At 59.1% G+C, this 14,840-nt stretch overlaps 1 protein-coding gene across 2 annotated transcripts in view; it reads left to right on the top strand.

Annotated features, from left to right (window-relative positions):
* Positions 1–14,431, top strand: part of PXDN (peroxidasin) — a 92,151-nt gene extending 77,720 nt beyond the window's left edge. For both annotated transcript variants that reach the window (XM_076000512.1, XM_076000511.1), the window contains 7 exons: positions 2,556–4,068; positions 6,932–7,066; positions 7,730–7,938; positions 11,873–11,993; positions 12,201–12,333; positions 13,149–13,262; positions 14,028–14,431. In XM_076000512.1, the coding sequence (XP_075856627.1) occupies positions 2,556–4,068; positions 6,932–7,066; positions 7,730–7,938; positions 11,873–11,993; positions 12,201–12,333; positions 13,149–13,262; positions 14,028–14,147 (2,345 nt within the window). In that variant the 3' untranslated portion in view covers positions 14,148–14,431. The remainder of the gene's footprint in view (positions 1–2,555; positions 4,069–6,931; positions 7,067–7,729; positions 7,939–11,872; positions 11,994–12,200; positions 12,334–13,148; positions 13,263–14,027) is intronic.
* The last annotated feature ends 409 nt before the right edge of the window (positions 14,432–14,840 follow it).

The raw sequence follows: 14,840 nt of genomic DNA, 5'->3' as shown, positions 1-14,840 counted from the left end.
GCACGCACACACCCCACAGCCCCTCCTGGGGTCTGATGGGAAACTCAGGAGTACAATCCATCCCGAGACCATCCGGCGCCCAGGCTGCGAGGCTACTCCTGCAGATCTGCAGGCCAGTTGTGCATCAGTCTGTGCTGATTGTAGAAAGGTCTGGAGACTTAGAAAGGCAAAAGGAAAAATGTGAAATTGCCCCCAGTAATGTGAGACAGTTGCGTCCATTTGCGTTTGCCTGGGCGGCAGTGAGGTCCACGTGCACACGCTTGTTACTTCATCCATTCATTCCGCCCACGCACAGTGGCCTCATACACGTCGCCACCCTGGGTCTGGGGAAAAAGCAACAAGACATGAGACTCTCAGCCTCTCAGAGACAGGAGGGGTCAGCGCACAGTCAGCCCGCAGGCACCATGGGGGAGAGCCCGCAGGCCGTAGACGGTGGAGCCTTGGTGGGCGGGGGTGCTGTTGCTAGTTGGTGCAGAGACCCCCAAGAGCAGGGACCCTGGGCCGCTGAGCACACGACAGACACCAAAGCTCCCAGGCGGGGCCCTTGGCCGCTGAGGCCGGTGGACGAGTGGGCGTGGCAGGAGCAGGGAGGACATGAAGTCAGGGACGTTCCATGATCTCTGACCTGAGAGGGGCTCTGGGGAGGTACAGGGTGTGTCCTTTCCTGTGCACGAGACAGGAGCCTTGAGGGCTATGTGCAAACGGGGACATGGTTGGACGTGTTTTAACGGATCGGGCTGGGGGATGGCCACACGAGGAAGGCAGCCCGGGAAAGTGGGGCGCAGGGGCGTGTGCTGCCCACGCTGGCCCGGACCCATCTGCCTCCAGACCTGCAAAAAGACCACGGAAAAAGCGAACACACGCAGGGAAAGCCCAGACCTACCCCACGCCCCACTGGCGCTCGGAGGAAGCCCGTTCTCCCGGCTCTGTGCTTTCTTGGCTCTTGGTTGTCCGAGGCTGGGAATTTTCCAGGGCTCTCCTAAGAGTGGCTGAGAATAGAGCCAGACGGCTCGGCTTCCCTCTTGCAGCCTCTGGGAAGAACGTGCTGCCGGCGCCTCCCTGGGGAGACCTGGCTGGGCGCGGGGTGGGCGGGAGCCCAGGTGCATGTTCCCCGCACGGGTGCCCCTCAGCACACCAGGAAGTGTGTTTCTGCTGCTGCTCCCTCCTCCACCTCTCACGTTCTCAAGTGGGTTTGTGCACGCGAGCCCACACCAATCGCAGCGTCTCCTGTGAACGTGTGCAGGGATGTTCCCCATCTGGATGGCCACCATGGCTGAGCAACGCTAGAACAAAGAGGCCGTGATGGCTGAGGACTCCAGTGTGGAAGTGTGTACACGTGTGTGTCTGTAGGCTTGTCTCTGCGTATGCAGTGGAATGAATGTGTGAACGTTTGTGTGTGGGAGTGTACACGCGAGTGGGAGTGCGTGTGTGTACACATGTGAAAGTGTGTGCATATGAGTGTGGGTCTGCCTGCAAGTGTGCATGTGTGTGCACATAATTGAGAGTGAGCACGTGTGTGTGAACATCTGTGTCTGAGCGCGTGCATGTGAGACTGCATGTTAGTGTGTGAGCATGTCTGTGCACATGTGAGTGTGTGAACATGTGAGCGTGAGTGTGAACATGTCTGCATGTGAATGTGCACGCGAATGCATGATTGGGTGTGTGATTGTGAGAGCGTGTATGTGAACACGTGTGTGTGCATGTGAGTGCAGGGCTGGGTGTACATGCATGATTGTGAGCAGGTGTGTAGTTGTGAGCGTGTGTGTGTGTGTGTGTGTGTGTGTGTGTGCAGTTTTGGGCAGGCCCTGCAAGGTGCCCCGTACAGGCAGGACGTTGAGGAGGCAAAGGCCGTGGGAGTGACTGTTTGGGGCAGTGCCGTGGGCAGCCGGGTGTGACTGTGGGGTCCCGGGACCCTGTGGTGGTGGTGCTCAGGGGCAGACGTCTTCCGGGTGAGGACCAGGAACTGCGGTTGGGAAGACCTGTCCCGTGTGTTGGAGGAATATCCCAGGCCAGCAAGTTTGGATCTGGGCAGTAGCCAGTGGGCAGAGACCGGAGGTCTGTGAGCAGGGAGGTGACGTAGCTGGAGCCCCCATGCAGCCCAGGGAGAGGGGCTCCTGTGGGCTCCTCCAGGCAGGCGCCAGGACACTTGTGCTGGGATCCCACCTCAGGAGTGGAGAGGGGGGCGGGGCCTCGGGGGTGTCCTGGAGGCGTCAGACACGGAGGTGGCCACAGTGCAGTGGACATAGGGCAGGGGAGCAGGAGCCTCTGATCCACCTGGGGTCCAGGGCAGGGTCCTGCCCCTCCACACAGAGGCCCATGATACTCTGTCATGTGGAACTGTGCAGCCAAGACAGGAAACCGTGGGCGGGGAGACCACCACGAGGGCGTCTCCCATGGCAGAGTCCACGTCTGAGACCCAAGTCTGCCTGGCTGTGAAGGGAGCAAGGCTGGGAAACCCCCGTGTGCGGAGCTGGGCGGGGCGTCCCGTGTCCCTGGCGGGCGAGTGCGCCACCGCGTCCCCAGTGGGTCAGGCCCCGCCTGCTGTGCCGCTGCAGGTTACCACTACAATGACCTGGTGTCCCCGCAGTACCTGCACCTCATCGCCAACCTGTCTGGCTGCACGGCGCACCGGCGCGTGAACAACTGCTCGGACATGTGCTTCCACCAGCGGTACCGCACGCACGACGGCACCTGCAACAACCTGCAGCACCCCATGTGGGGCGCCTCGCTGACCGCCTTCGAGCGCCTGCTCAAGGCCGTGTACGAGAACGGCTTCAACACGCCGCGCGGCATCAACCCGCACCGGCTGTACAACGGGCACGCGCTGCCCGCGCCGCGCCTGGTGTCCACGACGCTGATCGGCGCGGAGGCGGTCACGCCGGACGCACAGTTCACGCACATGCTGATGCAGTGGGGCCAGTTCCTGGACCACGACCTGGACTCCACGGTGGTGGCGCTGAGCCAGGCGCGCTTCTCGGACGGGCAGCACTGCAGCTCCGCCTGCAGCAGCGACCCGCCCTGCTTCTCAGTCATGATCCCGCCCAACGACCCCCGCGCCCGTGGCGGGGGCGGCGGCGCGCGCTGCATGTTCTTCGTGCGCTCCAGCCCCGTGTGCGGCAGCGGCATGACGTCGCTGCTCATGAACTCCGTGTACCCGCGGGAGCAGATCAACCAGCTCACGTCCTACATCGACGCGTCCAACGTGTACGGCAGCACGGACCACGAGGCGCGCGGCATCCGCGACCTGGCGAGCCACCGCGGCCTCCTGCGCCAGGGCATCGTGCAGCGGTCGGGGAAGCCGCTGCTCCCCTTCGCCGCGGGGCCGCCCACCGAGTGCATGCGCGACGAAAATGAGAGCCCCATCCCCTGCTTCCTGGCCGGGGACCACCGCGCCAACGAGCAGCTGGGGCTGACCAGCATGCACACGCTGTGGTTCCGCGAGCACAACCGCATCGCCGCCGAGCTGCTGGCGCTGAACCCGCACTGGGACGGCGACACCATCTACCACGAGACGCGCAAGATCGTGGGCGCCGAGGTGCAGCACATCACCTACCAGCACTGGCTGCCCAAGGTCCTGGGCGAGGTGGGCATGAAGATGCTGGGCGAGTACCGCGGCTACGACCCGGGCGTCAACGCCGGCATCTTCAACGCCTTCGCCACCGCGGCCTTCAGGTTCGGCCACACGCTGGTCAACCCGGTGCTGCACCGGCTGGACGAGAACTTCCAGCCCATCCCGCAGGGCCCTCTCCCGCTCCACAAGGCCTTCTTCTCCCCCTTCCGCATCGTGAACGAGGGCGGCATCGACCCGCTGCTGCGCGGGCTGTTCGGCGTGGCGGGGAAGATGCGCGTGCCCTCCCAGCTGCTGAACACGGAGCTCACCGAGCGGCTCTTCTCCATGGCGCACACGGTGGCGCTGGACCTGGCCGCCATCAACATCCAGCGCGGCCGGGACCACGGCATCCCGCCCTACCACGACTACCGGGTCTACTGCAACCTGTCCGCCGCCCACACCTTCGAGGACCTGAAGAACGAGATCAAAAACCCCGAGATCCGGGAGAAGCTGAAAAGGTGAGCTTGCCTGCGTGGCTCGGGTAGACCCGCCTCGTGGGTGCGTGTTGGTGCTTGTCTCCGTGTTGAGTCGTGTGTGCCGGGAAAGGCTCCATAAAGGAAGTGGATGGAGGCCCAGCTTGGGCGGGCTGCGTCCTCCTCCCATGGCCTCCCCCCGTGTCCCGGGGGTGGGCTAGGCTGAGCTGCAGCAGGATTTCAGCACAGAGCGGGTTGTGCCTCTCTGTCCAGGGAGACTGGAGAGAGAAGTGGGCACAGGGAGACAGCAGGCCTGAGCCGGGCGGGGCTGCAGGGGAGGGGCCTGCCCTCCCATCAGGAGCAGAGAGTGAGGTGGAGCTTGGCCTTGGCAGACGCCCGGGGACCCACCAGCCCTGCTGTCTGGCGCTGTAGCCTCTTCCCACTCGCCGTGTCACCTGAACTCAGGCCTGTGTGGCCACCTGCTTGGCCTCCGCCAGCGGTGTGGGCTTCTGGGCCACAGCTGGGGCAGGTCTCACTGGCCGCCCTGGTGGCACCTGGGACCACCTGGGCAGCCAAATGGCGAAGTTTCACAGTGAAGCAGAGGCCGCAGCCATTACCCAGGGCACCTGGGGCCCAGGTCTGGGTCAGGCTCAGGCTCCCGACCCACGGCCAGTCCCTTCCTGGGACCCTCCGCCACGGTCCGGTTACCAGGTAGATGTCGAAAGTTCTCTGAAGCGTAGACACTCAACGGCCCTCCTTTTTCCTAGTGTTCACATCTGTCCTTTGCTCATTAGCTTCTTTTTGCATGTTACTTCCACCGGTTTATTTGCATTCAGTATTTTAAGGAAATGAAAGTAATTATTCATTGGCATTTTCCCAGTATGATCATCTAGGTCCTTGGACTTATGAATCAAGTCTGCGGGTCGTTGTGTGTTTAAGAAACATTCATTCCCATTTGAAAGAATTCTTTTTTTTAAAAAAAAAAATGTCTTTTTAAGACTCACTTCCCACACTTTCTGTGCTCTCCGCTTTGCTCTGGACGCCGGACACCAAAGTTGAGACCTACACTATCAGGGTCTGCCTGTGCCTACTTGTAGAATTATAAAATAGAAGTGACTTTTTACTTGGAGCTTGTTGGCATTTATGGATAAATGAGCCTATGACCTATCAAGTGCAGAATGTCCCAGTGTTTGTTAAAATAACGGTATTAAATCGCTGGCACAAGGAAATGCACTCATTCTCCACTGGGACCATTTGTGTTACGGTTCTGCTTAATTAGGATTTATGGGAACCGGCTGTGTTTGTTATGTGCTTAAACATCTTCCGTTGTTCTTGTACAGACGGGCACAGATGACGTTAGCAGGCCACTCTGTCCTCTGCCAAACTTATTTCTAAACAGTACGAGGAGCCAGGGGTCCAGCTGGCGCTGCCGGTGGACCGTGTGCCCAGCAAAGACCTGGGAGATCACTCAGTTGAGCACTGAATCACTGGGTTGTTTGTTTTTCTGTCTGGGCCCATCACTGACTCAGAGGAAATGAGACATGACCAGGAGAACAGTTAGATGAAGACACGAGCCCAAGGGGCTGGGAGGGATTCTCAGGGTACCGGCTGTTTCCGGCCGAACTCAGGGGAGCCGCGGTTCTCCACGTCCCGGGCACCTGGGGGGAGCTTTGTGCCTCATGGCAGCAGGGCTGGTGCTGGGCGTGGGTCACCCTGGTGCTGTCCCCAAGCTTGCTGCGTCCAGGCGGTGAGGCCCCTTCTGGAGAAAAAGGTCCCTGGGCTGGAGCGGAGGCTTCACGCACCTGTTCCCACCCCAACGGTGCCCAGGGGGCGTGGCCTTGACCACCGCAGCGCCGGTCCCTCCGGGAGGTGGGCGGGCAGAGCAGGTGGAGGGTGCCCCGAGCTGGAGTGCTTGCTCTGCGCAAAGGCCATGGTGACTCTGGTGGCCCTGCTGCGTGCGTCCTCAGCACAGATGCCGCTAGTTTCCTTCTGACCAAGGCCCACTGCCCGGGGGATGCCTCAGGGCAGAAGTTTAGCGTGAAGGGCATTGAACCTAGAGGAAAGCAGGCACGATCTGTCCTTCGAAAGACTCAGCGCTGGTTTAAATGGAGTCGCGTTTATTCTGCGTGCGGGACGGATGGTCTCATGCGTCTTGTTGCTTGAGCGGCAGCGTCTGTCTCGGTTGCAGGCTGCGTCCACCGTGGCTGCCTTGAGCTTCGTGGAAAAGCGCAGTCAGAATCGTAGAGCACACGCTTTTAAAAAAATCTAGTTGGGCTTTCAATAGCAGCTGAAGCTATGACATCATCAGTTGCCTAGTAGAGTTCTTAAGCATTAGGAGAGATTTGTGGTGGGAGCTGTCAGTGCTTCGCTTGTAAGCATGTATTTCTAAGGAACGGGGAGTTGATGAAAATGTTCCTTCTTGAACGTTTACATCTCAGTTTTTGCCTTATCTTTGCTTCACAAATACTTTCTTTATGGCAACTACATTTTCAATATTTAGTAGACTCAACTTTTATTTTAAACATGCATTTGCAGCTATATCTAGTTGATTGTTCATATAAGTATAGAAAAGAGATTTGCAGGGCAGGCACAGATGTTAAGTGTGGTTGCCCGTGAGTAGCAGGAAAGGTGAGGCTTAAATTGGCTTCCGTGCGTTTTCCTGGCATTTCTACAGCTCCCATCGTAAGTAAATAAATGTCTGTGTTTTATGCACATTTGGCAGAAAGCACAAAAAAGCTTTTCAAGTATAACGGGTAGATGCTTCAGAGAAAGCGAGGTGGGTTTCCTTGGTCAGGCAACAGTGTACATAAGGTGCAGTGGCGATGGCGGAATCTAGAACCTTCCCTGCGCCGCTCCGGCCACTCGCAGCCCTGCAGGGCAAACTGACCCTTCTCCAATTGCTTCCGAGGTTGTACGGCTCCACGCTGAACATCGACCTGTTCCCGGCCCTCATGGTGGAGGACCTGGTGCCTGGCAGCCGGCTGGGGCCCACGCTGATGTGCCTGCTGAGCGCGCAGTTCAGGCGCCTGCGGGACGGCGACAGGTGAGCACAGCGCCCACGGTGCCCAGACCCCGCCTGCGCAGGGGACGGGGGAGGAGGGGCCGTCCTCGCCGAGGATGAGGAGGAAGGCTCAAGCCCTGTGTTGTTCGGGGACAGTGGCCGCAGGTGGCCGTCACGCAGTGTCAGGGCGTAACCACGGCAGTTGGGAGACGTTTTCATGTCCCTTCTCTTACACGCGTGTCTCTGCTCCCGGACACCTGCCGACGGTCCCTGCGGTGGAGCCACTGGGGGATCTCGGAGGAGGTGCGGCTTATGGCGAGGTGTTAGCTCACTCTTGAGCCAGCCTGACTGCTCTGGCTCAGTGCGCTGGAAGGATGTCCCCACCCGTGGTGACAGCCACCTGCTGTGACAGCCACCTGCTGTGACAGCTGTTTTTTTGACAGGTGGCCTCCCTGTTGCAGGAGAGAAGAGCTAGGGCTCCCCTCTTGTCTGGGACGCTTTGCTTTCCTCCTTGTGTCTGAACAGCCCCTGCGAGCCCAGTATGAGCTGGTTTCTCGGGGACCACGGAATTGCAGGCTTCCGCGTGAGGCGTGTCCCCCTCCCCCGCCCAGCTGACCCTGCCCGTTTCGGGCCCCAGGTTGTGGTACGAGAACCCGGGCGTGTTCTCCCCCGCCCTGTGCCGACCCTGCCTGTTTCCGGCCCCAGGTTGTGGTACGAGAACCCGGGTGTGTTCTCCCCCGCCCAGCTGACCCAGATCAAGCAGACGTCGCTGGCCAGGATCCTGTGCGACAACGCGGACAACATCACCCGCGTGCAGCGGGACGTGTTCCGGGTGGCCGAGTTCCCCCACGGCTACGGCGACTGTGGCGAGGTGCCCCGGGTGGACCTCAGGGTGTGGCAGGACTGCTGCGAAGGTGGGTGCTGGGCGCCTCCCGCCACGCCCCGTCCCTGTCTCGGTCTGCAGGGCGTGGGGAGGGGGCTGCGTGCGAGCTCGGTGCCTTGTGAGTGTCCCCAGGACGCTGAGAATCGGGGAGCAAATACTCGGCTGCAGGGGATCTGTTACGTTATGGGGTGTCCACGCTGAGGCACACTGCGGAGCCAGGCTGTGCATGAGTAAGCCGTGGTTTGGAGGAATTTGTAGTGACGTGGGAAAGACTGAGGTACTGTGCTAAAGAAACGGACACCAGCCTTAATAAGGCGACCTCCTCTTTACAACCTAACATGTGTCTAAATGCCAGTGCCAGGGTGTCGGCCTGTGGATCGTGTCCACAGACAAAGGCAAAAAGCCAGCATACGGAAGAAGTATAGCAGATGTATCAGATTTTCTTTAAAAATTATGCTAAGAGTTGTAAATGTCTATAACAACGTGCATGGCCACAGAAAGGAGCCATGGACTGTCTCGGGAGGAAGGGACAGGTGCCTGCAGGTGTGAGGTGGTCTCACCCTTGGAGGGGGGAGCCTGTAGCGGGGGCTGCCTCGCACCCTCCCGTCAGCCAGGGCGCGTGTCCTGGTTCGTGGGACAGTCTTGCCCACAGAGCCACTGTCAGCTGCTTGCTGCCACCGTCCTCGTGGCCGTGCTGCCACTCTGCAATCCTAAATCCCACTCTGGGTTAGCCTCCGTTTCCATTTTCTAGTGTGTGTGTAATTTTGGCTTTATTCAAACTATGATCAGAGCCCCGTAGAAGAAGAGGATGCCAGGGCCTGTTTGGAACCTGTGGTATAACATGTGCTGTGTGGTGAGGGAGACGAGAGGAGAGATGCCCATGGCCCTTGGAGCGTGTGGCAACCGTGGCTGCTCTGTGGTTTCAAAGAGACACACACAGTTCAGAAACTCTGGCTGTTTTCTCCTCCGCGCATTTCTCCTGAAGTGCTAGTTTTGGTCAGGACTTTATTTAGTTTAGCAAGTGTAGAAATCTGCATTTTTAATAGGGCTGGTTTTTAATAGCCCCTAAGACAGAATGTGTGTGTGTGTGTGTGTGTGCGCGCGCGCATATGAGGTGTGCATGTGGAGTATGCCATGTGGGGATGGGCTGTAGTGTGTGGGGCAGTGTGGGGTGTGCGTGTGTGGTGTGCAGTGGAGAGTGCACAGTATGGGGAGTGCAGTGTGGAGTGTGCAGAGGGTGGTGTGCAGTGCTGAGTGCGGTGTGAGGAGTACAGCATGGGGCATGCAGTATGGTGAGTGCGGTGTGTGGTGTGTGCAGTGGGAAGTGTGGAGTTTGCAGTGTGGCAAGTGCAGTGGGAAGTGCACAGTGTGGGGAGTGGGCAGTATGGGGAGTGCAGTGTGGGGTGTGCAGTGTGGGATGTGCAGTGGGTGCGCGGTCTGATTTTATGTCTCCTCCTCTTCTGTCTCTACCCCATACATGTGTAGGAGAATTCACATAAAAAACAAAACTCTGCTTGCCATATAACCAATTTTCAAGTCATTTACATTCTTATTATTACACCTGTTGGAAACCTATATCTGTTTTTGTTCTGTTTTGTTTTTGTTTCGTATTTTCGCTGGTTTGTGAAGTTTAGAATGCTTTTCTACAAGCATGGCGGAAAACTCATTCTGTCTGCAGGAATTTGTTCTCTTGAACTCACTGGGGGGAGCCAGTTGATACTCTCAGACACAGAAGCTCCGTGTTCCAGCCGGTGCCGCTGCGTGGCGGGGGGCTGAGGCGGGAGGACGCTGGAGCCCGGGAGGTCGAGGCTGCAGGGAGCGTGGTCCGGCCCCTGCACGCCAGCCAGAGCTGTCTCCAACACACACACACACAGACCCAACACTCCATTTTCTGATAGCTTTGCCAGGCTACACCTATACCTGCACCTGTAGCTGCAGAAGCAGCAGTAGAGCCTGGTGTTCTGCTCTTTTGCTCAGAAAGTCCAAGGTGCTTGGACAGACTTTGCAGCCAGTCCCTGCACCGTCACGGTGTCTCGAGCCGCCGTCTCTCTGTGGGTTGACTGCTGGGGACGCCCAGCTGCTCAAAGCAGTCGCTGAGGTCGTTTATTCCCTCCTAGAGCCGCAGGCATGCCCTGAGCCGACAAGCTTGGAGGATGCTTGCTAAGCTCTCACCTGTTTCCATTTTAGCCCCAAGGCCGTATCTAAAGTATTGACACAGCAGAAAAATAACAAAAAAGAGAACTGCGGTTTGACAGAACCAAATGTCCATCGCTGTCTCTTTTCAATTCACCTTTTAAAAAAGACATGTAAAGCAAACTTCCTCAGACTGTGCCTCATAATCATTCCCGTGTTTTTTAAAAATCATACGTGATACCTGTGCACGTAGGAAACCTGAGAAGCAACTCCTGGGTAAATGCAGCCTCTTTTTCTTTGAACAGAGCTATGAACTTCTTTGTGGGATTAATCATTTGTGAGGAAGAACATACACATGTGCACACCTGGATATGTGCTCTCACATGCACAAGAGGCTCACACACCCACGCACATGCAAGTGCATGCAGATACACGATTTTGAGATCATTGCAATAATTATTGAAAGCTTACAGAAAACTCACACTTCACCTAGATACATCGGCTGTACACATTTCACTATATATGACTCTTTATGTAAGTATGAGTATACATGTATTTATATGTGCATGTGTATACATATGTGTGCACTGTAATGTGCATGCACAATGCAGATATACATGTGTGCACAACTACATGTGTATCTGTATTTGCACATATGTGTATGCATGTGTGCCCTGCACATATATAGTGCACGTGCATGTGTGCATATATATCTGTGTGTATGCGTGCATACATATATGTTCGTGCATTCACAGGTGTGTATGTGCATGCGTATGTGTGTGTGAGCGTGTATATAATGCATATGTGTTTCTGAGCTAGCCAAGGAAGCTGCAGACAGCATGCCACTTTACTCCTAAGTAAATCACTTAGACGAGCGTGGTCTAGGAAACTGTTGGCGCTGCTCTTCCGAGACCACTGGTGGGCAGAACAGAGTGAGACGGACCCGCCTTCGGGGTCTGACTCGGAAGCTGCACAGTTAGCTGCAGAAAGAAAACACAGATCGTTTGGTGGAGTTGTCAGGGGCTTTGAAGACACCCGCCACCACTTCGCTCCCGCCTCAGGAAGAAGTGAGTCCAGAGGGGAGCTGGAGGCAGGAGGCCAGCGGTGTCGGCTTTGGCTGGACTCCGTGTGCAGCGCCCACCCCGGGGGCTCTGTGGGTCTTTAGAATTTGAACGGGGCCACACTTGGCCTCGGCTTTCACTCTTCGCTGGCCCTTCCGGGCTGAGGGTGACACACAAGGCAGATGAAAACCCCGTCACTTTCCTGCATAGAATGTCATGGCGCCCAGGTGAGGCGCAGCATGGGGGACTCACTCACCTGGGGTCCATGTGACACACATCACTGATAGCCCCTCCCATACCTGGGACCCAGGTGACAGCACTGGGGTCCCCGCTCTCGGCTGGCTATAAGGTGTAGGCAAGAGGCCTCCGCTGTTGGGGGGGGTGTTTGGGTCCCTCAGGAGGTGCAGGAGTGAGGCCTGCAGGTGCAGTGCAGGTGGCTGTGATGCTCCAGACCATAAGGTCCCACCTGGCCATGGTGGGAGGAGCTGCAGATGATGGCATGATGGGCAACGAGTGTCCTTAACAGCGTCAGCTGTCCTCGGGGAGATCAGTGACTAAGAGGTTAGGGGGGCGGGGGCACAGGTGGGCTGAAGGCCTGGCCCCCAGGGCAGGGAGGGTCAGGTCCCGCAGACCAGCTGCTGGATCTCGTGAGGTCACCTTGGCCACGCCTGACATAAAGGTGCCAGTTTGTTCATGTGTGACGAGGTGCACTTAACTTCAACTAGGATTGGAGCCGTCAACGCTGACTGCCCCTTTGTGTTGCCCTGTTAGACTGCAGGACCAGGGGCCAGTTCAACGTGTTTTCCTACCACTTCCGAGGCCGACGGTCCCTTGAGTTCAGCTACCAGGAGGACAAGCCGGCCAGGAAGACCCGCCCGCGGAGGACACTGAGGTGCGGCCGTCTCCGAGGGCAGGACCGTGTGGGAGGGGCCCGAGCTGGGGGACCAGGGGTAGGAGGACCACAGTGCGGGGACGTCCTGCTGTCCGGGAGACGGGCGTCCTGCTCGGAGCACCCGTCTCTGGGACAGCTGGTCTAACGTGGGTAAACCGAGTCTGCTAGTGACCTGCTGGGGCTATATTTTGCCCCCTCCCCCCACAGTGCTGGGAAGCACGGCACACCTCTCGGCAACCTCACCTCCGCCTTCCGCGAGCACGCGAAGGGCCCAGGGACAAATGACTTCAGAGAGTTCGTCCAGGAGATGCAGAAGACCATCACAGACCTCAGGAAACAGGTAGGGCCGGCGGCGTCTCCCCCAGAGCAGTCCCGGCCGCACACCTGTGACCAGCCTGCAGGTGCGGCAGCACTCCGGCCCTGTCTCCACCCCAGGCTCTTCCCTTGGCCTTGCTGTGTCTGGGTCGTTTGGGGCTGTGGTCCTCAGTTTTCCTGAGGGGACACCTGAGCAGTGGGTCCTCGGTGTCACCAGACTGGGGCTGCTGCAGGAACGCTGGCCGCCAGACAGGACATGGCAGGAACTCGGGATCCCTGTTGCCGGGGACTCAGCCTGGCCGGGACGGGGGGGAGGGGGAGGTCAGAGGTGCATCCAGGTCAATCCTCGACCTGGGGCAGGTGTGAGGAGGGCGAGCCCTCTCTGAGGAGTTGCCATGGCTCCTGCTACTGTAGTGAGGCACCTGGGCCACCCAGATTTAGGATTTATTCTGGGTGCTGGGCTGCCACATAAAGCCAGCCGTTCCATTACCAGGAGAATAAGGAAGGTCTGAGACTGGGCCTTGCGAGTCACATTCATTCCTTTGGAAATGCAAGTTCAGGATACTTCCCTCATCTGACTCGTTCTCGCTCTCACGGTTCTTTGCGAATTCCCTCCCCCTTTGTTTCCAAGGCGCTTCCGTGACAGCTGGTGGGTCCACCCGCCTGTCCTGGCGCTTCCGTGCGCCCGTCTCCTGTCTGTCAGTAAACTCGGGAGTCCACGGAAGCTCTCAGACACACTCGTGTCAAACACGGTGCATTTTAAGGCATCGTTTCAAAGGAGGGAGCATCTTCAGCACAGGGCTGAGCCACGGCTCTGAGCTGACCTGAGTGTCCCTGCAGATAAAGAAACTTGAATCCCGGCTCAGCGCCACGGAGTGCCTGGACGCCAGCGGCGAGCCTCACGCCAACCACGCCAAGTGGAAGACGGACGCGTGCACGCTGTGCGAGTGCAGAGTGAGTGGGGGTCGTCACGCCCGGGACTGGGGGGTCGTCTCCACGCCCCGTCACGCCCGGGACTGGGGGGTCGTCTCCACGCCCCGTCACACCCGGGACTGGGGGGGGGTCGTCTCCACGCCCCGTCACGCCCGGGACTGGGGGGGGTCGTCTCCACGCCCCGTCACGCCCGGGACTGGGGGGTCGTCTCCACGCCCGGGACTGGGGGGTCGTCTCCACGCCCCGTCACACCTGGGACTGGGGGGGGTCGTCTCCACTCCCTGTCACACCCGGGACCAAGGGGTCGTCTCCACGCCCTGTCACACCCGGGACCAAGGGGTCGTCCCCACTCCCTGTCACACCTGGGACGGGGGGGTCATCTCGATGCCCTGTCACACCTGGGACTATGGGGGTCCTCTCCACGCCCTGTCACACCCGGGACCAAGGGATCATCTCCACAAGGATGGTGCCCAGTCCAGGTCCCCTGGGTGCCACAGGCAAGGGCATGACCATATGCCTGGGCCGGGCGGATTTGGGAAGGACCGGCCAGGGGAGAGGACGCCCATGTTCCCCCCACTCCTCTCTGATCCGGCCGGCTCCCGTGGCGGGAGGCTGTGCCCAGCCTGGTTCCGGCACCTGCTGGGTTTACGGAATCCGCAGGGAGGTGAAACTGTGCACACGGTCCCGGCGGTGCAGGGTGGGGGAGGAGGGGGGGACCAGGGCGAGGCTTGGTGCTGCGCCCGCCCACGGCCGTCCTGGACCTGACAGCCCGTCTGTCCCCTCCAGGACGGACAGGTCACCTGCTTTGTGGAGGCGTGCCAGCCCGCCACCTGCCCGGCCCCCGTGAGAGTTGCAGGAGCCTGCTGCCCGGTCTGCTCACAGAACGCCGAGGAGGACACGCCTTAGCCGCTCGGGCCCGCGGGTCTGTCTGCCGGGCCGCCGTGACCCAGAGCTGGGACGGGAGCTGCCGACCAAAGAAACCCCGAACTCGAGCGTTGCAGACAATGCCTGGCTGGGCCGTCTCAGAGCGTGGGGGAGGGGCTGCTGGCCGGGGCGCCCTGGGGAGGGGCAGGGCGCAAGCCCTGGGTGAGGCAGACACGCGTCCTAACGTCACGTTAGGTTTCTCAGGTTCTTATTTAATTCTTTCAAGGTGAGAAATTGGTGCTACTATTAAATTGCACAGTTAAATCCTTTAGGCTCCTAAATTGATTTCACCGGACAACACCATCTCTTCCTCCGTAAAGCAGGTACTGCTAGTCTCAGTGTGCGGTTCTGATGCCGGCAGGGGTCCCCGAGGGTGGGGCGAGCCGCAGGGCGGGCGGGGCTCCCTGCTGGGCTGGTGGGGCCGCCCCGCTCTGGGCTCTGCAGACTCAACGTCCAAGCCTAGGACGGACGTGCCCCACGCAGACAGTCGCGGACCCTGTGACTCTGCCCCAGCGACTTCCACGCCTGACAGTGGCATTAACAAGCCACAGGTAGAGACAGGTGTGTTTTGACATGTAGCTGCATGCACACTGCCCCGCATGTGAACACCCCCCCACCCCCCTGCATGTCAGAACCGCCGACACCCAGGGAGGCCAGCCGCAGGCGCTGACCCCG

Source organism: Microcebus murinus, chromosome 3, assembly GCF_040939455.1.
Source record: "Microcebus murinus isolate Inina chromosome 3, M.murinus_Inina_mat1.0, whole genome shotgun sequence".
Lineage (NCBI taxonomy): Eukaryota > Metazoa > Chordata > Mammalia > Primates > Cheirogaleidae > Microcebus > Microcebus murinus.
The sequence above is the reverse complement of the archived record's forward strand: the minus strand, read 5'-3'. Positions and strand labels throughout refer to the sequence as shown.